The sequence below is a fragment of the Anoplolepis gracilipes genome, chromosome 10 (assembly GCF_047496725.1).
Source record: "Anoplolepis gracilipes chromosome 10, ASM4749672v1, whole genome shotgun sequence".
NCBI classification, from domain to species: domain Eukaryota; kingdom Metazoa; phylum Arthropoda; class Insecta; order Hymenoptera; family Formicidae; genus Anoplolepis; species Anoplolepis gracilipes.
In genome coordinates, this window is record NC_132979.1 from 12,642,501 (window position 1) to 12,650,081 (window position 7,581).

A 7,581-nucleotide genomic window follows, 5' to 3' on the forward strand; every position below is an offset into this window, starting at 1 on the left:
CTGAACGGTGGATCACTTGGCTCGTGGGTCGATGAAGAACGCAGCTAATTGCGCGTCAACTTGTGAACTGCAGGACACATGAACATCGACATTTCGAACGCACATTGCGGTCCACGGATACAATTCCCGGACCACGCCTGGCTGAGGGTCGTTTAAATAACCCGAAACTGCTTGCGCCTTTCCGCGAGAGAGTCTCACGTATCCCTCTATATATAATAGAGGGACGAGACGATCACGCGCCGACTGGCCACGGCGCGCGCGCGCGCCAAAACTTGCGCGCGTCGTCCGCTGAGCCGTGTCGCGCGTGAGCTCTCGATCGGCGTACGAGCGATCCGTTGGACGTTCGCCCGAGAGAGGAGCCCGGCGGGTGGTATACCCCGCTTGAAAAGCTTGGGGGACCCCCGTTCTCGTCCTCGGCGTCGTCTGAAATGACACCCGGGTTTAAAAAACATTTTACCGGGTGGCGAGGAGGAGACTTGTGTGAGAGAAAGAGTAAGAGAAGAAAGATGAAGAAGAAGAGGTGGCGAAGCGCCCCCGCGCCCAGAGACTTGTCGAATGGAGGAGAGAGGAAAAAGGAGGAGGAGGAGGAGAAGGAGAAGAGAAGAGCCCGACCGCGGCGGCGGAGAGAATTTTGCGGTGCGAACGGCCGTGCGCCCGTGGAGAGAAAGAACGAGTCTCGTCTCGTTCATCCCGCGCCGCCGTCTCGCTACCGCCCCCCCGTGTGTCGCCGCTCTCTCACTCGCTATCTCTCTCTCTCTCTCTCTCCAGCTCTCTCACTCAGTCCTCTCGGTGCGCCGGCGGGCCGCTTGCCCCCTTCCTCCGTCGCCGTGATAACGGGACGGAGAAGAGAGAGAGTATTATACTACGGAGAGCAGCGCGCGTTCGCGGGTGAATCGCGAGCCGACCGCGTGTCCGAGTCCACGAAAATTTTCCTTTTCCGCCACGGAAAAAAAGGATGTCGAATTATTTTGGGACCGGCAGGCGTCGTCGCGTACTCGTTTCGAAATCGATTCGCCCCGAACACTCGAATTATATAAAAAAAGCGCAACAAATAATAATTTTGTTGTAGTTTTTTTTTAGTAGCGCACACCTCTAACTCTCTCTCTCTCTCTCGTTCTCTCGAACTCTGCCGAAAGATTGGGTTCTTTCGTTCTCCGCGCTCTCCTACCCCGCGCATGCGCGGTGCGCCGCTGGCCCCCCTCTCTCACGAGGGCGGAGAATCAAAAGAGAGCGCGCCCGCGCGCAGTATCATTTCGACGACCTCAGAGCAGGCGAGATTACCCGCTGAATTTAAGCATATTATTAAGCGGAGGAAAAGAAACTAACCAGGATTTCCTTAGTAGCGGCGAGCGAACAGGAAAGAGCCCAGCACCGAATCCCGCGGTTCCGCCGCAGGGAAATGTGGTGTTTGGGAGGATCCGCTTATCCCGAGTTGTCGCGTCGCGTCCAAGTCCATCTTGAATGGGGCCACTTACCCGTAGAGGGTGCCAGGCCCGTAGCGACCGGTGCGCGTCTCGGGAGGATCTCTCCTTAGAGTCGGGTTGCTTGAGAGTGCAGCTCTAAGTGGGTGGTAAACTCCATCTAAGGCTAAATACGACCACGAGACCGATAGCGAACAAGTACCGTGAGGGAAAGTTGAAAAGAACTTTGAAGAGAGAGTTCAAGAGTACGTGAAACCGTTCAGGGGTAAACCTAAGAAACCCAAAAGATCGAACGGGGAGATTCATCGTCAGCGGCGCTGGCTTCGCGTCGGTGGGCGATGTCCCGCGGAGTCCTCGCGGCTCGCGCGCGGGCACGCTACCGTGCGTCGATGTCCGGCGCTCGTCGTCGTGCACTTCTCCCCAAGTAGAACGTCGCGACCCGCTGGGTGTCGGTCTACGGCCCGGGTGTGTCGACTGTCGCGTCGCCGGTAAAACGGCACGCGACAAACCCCCGGTCGCCCGGCCGGCTGCTCGGCGGTACGCGCATGGTATCAGGCCGCACTTTGGTGCGTCGAGGCCGTCGCAAGCGCGCGCCACGGTACCCGGAGGTTTGCGGACTTTGCGCCGTCCCCGGTCCTGGCCCGCTGTTGGTTAAAGTACGGATTCACCTTCGACAGGCCCGAGAACGTCTCGCCGCGCGCGCTCCCCGCAAGGGGTGCCGCGCGCGGCAGACCGATACCGGTCGGCGACGCTACTGCTTTGGGTACTCTTAGGACCCGTCTTGAAACACGGACCAAGGAGTCTAACATGTACGCGAGTCATTGGGACTTGTCGCGAGACCTAAAGGATATATATATATATATATATACAGGGTGGACCATTTTAATCCATCCAGTCGAATATCTCGAAAACCAAGCTTGGGAGAGAAAAATGTTTCAGACAAAAGTTGTGTGGTTTCGAGGGGACCATAAGATGGTACCATTGGTTTGACCTTGAAAAGTCATTTGAAGGTCATGTAAAGGTCACTTTAAGTTTTTTAAATGGAACGCCCTATATATTTTTACATATTCTTGTAGCTCATCTCGAGAGCTTTCCAAAACATTTATGACAAAGTATTTTTCATTAAGTATTTTTTGAGTTATAAGGCTTCAAAGTTGCAGTATTTTGACATAAAATACAAGATATCTCATAAAATATTCATTTTTTGATTATCTTACTCTAATACTTTTATGCACAGAATAACTGATTTTTCAAAAAATTTTTTGTAAGTGATTTAATACTTGAACATGTTACGATATATGTAAGATTAGTGGATAAATAATCCATTATACTCAAACTTTGTTATTTATTTTATCATAGATTGAGTGTATTTACCTTAGTCAGGACACATTTTTGCTCTCTATCGCCGTTTACATTTTATACTTTAGTTTATATTTAAGAGAGCACTGAATTTATTTATTTAATAAATTTAATGTTGTCCTTTCGAAAAATCCTCAAAATAATCAAAAAAGATACAATGCTTCACAAGTTAATGAAATAGCTGTAGTTTTTCAGAATGTAGATGGTGAGCCTCCATTTGAAAGAGACATTCGGATTTATAATAAAAATTCGAACGATGTTCAACAAATATCAATTTTGGATAAAAGATGTGATCCAATGTGTTAGGTTAGGTTAGGTTAGGTTATCCGTTGTTGTATCCATACGGATGGTATTCAGAACTTAAATCATATAATCCTAAATATCCAGAATTTAACTCAAATCGATTATTATGCTCACCTGTTAGCACCAAAAGCTGAATTTAGTCAATTTAATCATTTAAAAAAGCAGGAAGTTGAGGTATCAATTTATACTTGATGCCCTATATGAAAACTGAAGCCAATAGACTTAATTATATTAAATTAAATCAACCTCAATTAAGAACAGAACTTTATTCAGGATTAATGGATTGCCTTGATAATCGAGCAGAAAATGAGGGAATTAAAATTGGTGTACTTGTAATATTATTATCTTCATTTATGGGTAGTCATGGCAAGGAACATGCAAGAAAGTTACCAAGATGCCATGTCTTTGGTGAGAAAGTTTGATAAACCAGACATTTTTCTAACCATGACTTGCAATCCTCAATGTCCCGAAATTAAGGATAACCTTGATGGATGTCTAATAGAGTTTCGACCTGATTTAATCGTTAAAACATTTAATTTGAATGTAAAAAAGGTTTTAAAAGATTTAATTCAAAATAAAATTTTTGGAAAAATTATAGCTTATGCAGGTGTGATTAAATTTTAAAAAAGAGGACTTCCACATTTGCATTTACTTGCAATGTTAAGCGATGAAGATAAACCTTGACTTCAAGAGGTCATCGACTGATGATATGGGCTGAAATTCCTAACGAAAAAAAATATCGAAAACTTAATAAAAAACTTTTGGAACACATGATTCATGGTCCATGTGGAGATCCCTCGAGGAGATATCCTTGCACTGGGGATGATGGAAAATGTTCTAACGGTTTTCCAAAAGAATTTTGTGATGAAACTAATGTAAATGTAAATGGATATCCTATGTATCAACGTAGGAATACTAGAAAAAAATACATCGTTAGAAATAAAGAGATTGATAATCGATGAGTGGTGCCATATTCACCATATTTAATCATGAAATATAATCGACATATCAATTTAAAAATATGTTCATCAGTGAAGAGCGTAAAATATCTATATAAATATATTCATAAAGGATTTGATTGTGCTGCAATTGAGGTGCAAGCACGAGATGGTACAAGATTCATTAGAATAGATGAGGTTAACTCATTCCTGGATGCAAGATATGTTGCTTCAGAAGCAATGTGGAGATTTAACGGATACGATCTATTCATGAAGTCTCACACAGTAATAAGATTGGCAGTTCATTTGCCTGATCGCCAAATAGTTTATTTCCGAGCAGGAAATGAGGAATAAGCTGTTCAAAGAGAGCTCAATCGAGATACTACATTGACTGCATGGTTCAAACTGAATCAATATGATGAAAATGCAATGCATTTTCTTTACACAGATATTCTTTATTATTATGTTTATGACAAGAAAATTACTAAGTGGAAGCCACACAAAAAAGGTGGTGAGAAAATAATTTCAAGGCTATATACAGTGAGCATAAAAAATAATGAAAGATTTTATCTACGTCTCCTTCTCCTACATGTGAGTGGAGCTAAATGTTTTGAAGATTTAAGAACTGTAAACAGAGTTATATATAAAACATTTAAAGATGCAGCAATTGCGAAGAATTTAATAGAAACTGACGATCTATGGGCACAAACATTAGAAGAAGCAACAGAATAAAAAATGCCTGCACAAATTCGAGAGCTATTTACCTATATTTGCATATTTGGAAATCCAACAGATGTACCAACTTTTTGGAATAAATACAAAGATCAAATGAATGAGGAGGATTGTAAACAACAATGTTGTCGACCCTGATAATATGGCTTTAAATCATATACAAGAAATTCTGAAAAATAATGGAAGTAGTTGTGAAAACTTTGAATTGCCAAATCCAATTCCAGTGAATATTTACGAAACAGAATATAATGTGGATGAAGAAAAAAGACGTGGTGATTATTTATTATCAACATTAAATGATGAACAAAAACACGTATATGATATAGTCATTAGAGCAATTTACAATGAGAACGAACCTCAGCGGTTATTTTATATTGACGGGTTTGCAGGAAGTGGAAAAACTTATCTATTTAACACATTTTTGAGTGTTATTCGAGGAAAAAACGAGATGATTATTCCATGTGCTTCAACTGTCATTGCTGCACTTCTTAAAGGAGGAAGAACTTATCATTCTCTGTTTAAACTTTCAATTCCAATTGATGATGGAGCTAAATCAAATATCAGAGGAAACACTCAGGCTGCACGAAAATTGATCTCTGCAAAACTCATCATATGGGATGAAGTGAATATGACTGTTGGACATGCCTTAACAGCAGTTGATAAACTCTTGAAGGATCTAATGAAGAATCAAAGACCATTTGGAGGAAAAGTAATTTTATTTGCAGGAGATTTCAGACAAAATCTTCCCGTAGTGCCACATGCACAAAAAGCAGTTATAATTGAATCTGTAAAATACAATCCTATATGGAGGAATGTAACTGAGATTAAATTAGAGCAGAATATGGAGAGCAGAGAACTGGAGAAGAAAAAGATTTTGCATATTGGCTAATGCAACTCGGAGATGGTAAATTATCAAATATTGATGGACTAGATCTCGATACAATTGAAATACTCCAGGATTTTATATCAAAAGAATCTCTTAGTACTGAGATTTTTGGTGATAGAATCACCATGGAGCGTATTAGAGAAAATCCAGATCGAGCAATTCTTTGTCCTAAGAATGAAGATACTTTCATAATTAATGACGAAATTCTTTGTCTAATGGAAGAAGAAAAAAAGAATATTTATCAATTGACTCTATTGTAAGTGATGATCCACAGAAACAATTAAATTTTTCAACTGAATTTTTAAACTCTGACACCTTCTGGAATGCCAATTCATCGGCTTAAAATAAAAATCGGTGTTACAATAATCTTATTAAGGAATTTAAATATTAAAAAAGGATTATGTAATGGAACAAGATTCATTGTTATTAATCTGAAAAATAATTTAATTTATGCGGAAGTTTTAACAGGTCCTGCTCGAGAACAGATTGTTATCATTCCAAGGATAGATTGAATTACAAATGATTTTGAACTGCCATTTAAATTTAAACGAAGACAGTTTCCTATTCGATTATCATTTGCTATGACAATAAATAAATCCCAAGGACAAAGTTTAGAAAAAGTTGGAATTTATTTACCACATCCTGTATTTGCTCATGGTCAATTTTATGTGGCATTTTCTAGAGCAACCAATAGGGAAGTGTAAAAATTAAGATTGATGAATTGAGTAATCAAGGACATCTAATTGAAGGAAGTGAAAAATGTTTTACAAAAAATATAAGATACAGAGAAATTTTGTAAATTGAGAAATTAAAAAAAATTGTACTAATTAAAGCAAGTGAAAAATGTTTTAAAAAATATGTTATATAGAGAGAAATATATAATAATATAATATAATATAGTAATAATATAATATAGTATAGTAATATAATAAAAATATATAATATAGAGAGAAATATTATACGCTTTGCGCGGTCCAAATAAAAAGGCTTTGAGGACCGCGCCAAGCGCGGTCCGAAAAGCTAGTATATATATATATACAGCTATTGATAAAATTATTAGGCACCCTTAAATTTTTCGTATTTCTTATTTTGTTAACAGTATATAAATACTAAAAAGATTAAAAAATTTTTAAAAACTATCGATAGCACATTAAAACTGAAATTTCAAGCTTTAAAATGTTTTTCTAATTTTTCGACGAGTATCGACACATATCTGAAAAACACGGGCGGGCGGGCGTGCGTGTATGTGTGTGTGTAATTTTATTATATTTAATATAATATTGAAGGAAACATTTTTTTACATTTCTTCTTTACGGAGAAAACCACCACCTTCTCGCGGTTTCCGTTGAGCAACAACATATACATACGTTGTTGCCCATATAAAATTGATAGATATTATTAGAAAAATTTTGTTATTGAAATTATTAAGATTATTTATTATTAATATTATTTTTTTATTAATATTATTTGTAAATAATTTTTTACAAGAAAAAAACGTATATGTTGGCCAAGAGTGGATTTTTATTATTAAATTTTTTTTTAAATTTAATCTCTTATTCTTTAACTTACATCTTTCTTTTATATATATGTATGTACATATATATATATATATATATATATATATATATATATATATATATATATATATTATTATATATATTGTGACCGTGTAGACTTTTTCGGTTAATTACCGCGTACGCTCCTTGATACAATTTTTGGCCGACTGGCCTACGGCACACCTTCGGCGCGATCGCTTAATTGATCGTAGTTCGGCTCTATCGGAACGATAATGTTTGGGCGCCAGGCGCGAAAATTCGCGCCGTCTCCAATTAAGACAATATTGGCAGGTAACTCAAAATCGTGAAGCAATTACGATCGCGACGGTAACTAAAGTGGCTAGTCGATACTTAAGCGGCAGAGGGGGGGGGGGGTTGCGTAGGAG

The 7,581-nt window shown here is 39.0% G+C and overlaps 1 protein-coding gene and 1 non-coding gene across 2 annotated transcripts in view; both read left to right on the forward strand.

Moving 5' to 3' along the window:
- Positions 1-151, forward strand: part of LOC140670754 (5.8S ribosomal RNA) — a 155-nt gene extending 4 nt beyond the window's left edge. The window contains exon 1 of the ribosomal RNA XR_012047611.1: positions 1-151. This exon is cut by the window's left edge and continues 4 nt beyond it. This is a non-coding gene — a ribosomal RNA (5.8S ribosomal RNA).
- A 4,744-nt stretch (positions 152-4,895) lies between these two features.
- LOC140670693 (uncharacterized) lies at positions 4,896-5,642 on the forward strand. The gene has a single exon (XM_072901408.1). It carries the CDS (start codon positions 4,896-4,898, stop codon positions 5,640-5,642), a length of 747 nt encoding a protein of 248 aa, XP_072757509.1.
- The last annotated feature ends 1,939 nt before the right edge of the window (positions 5,643-7,581 follow it).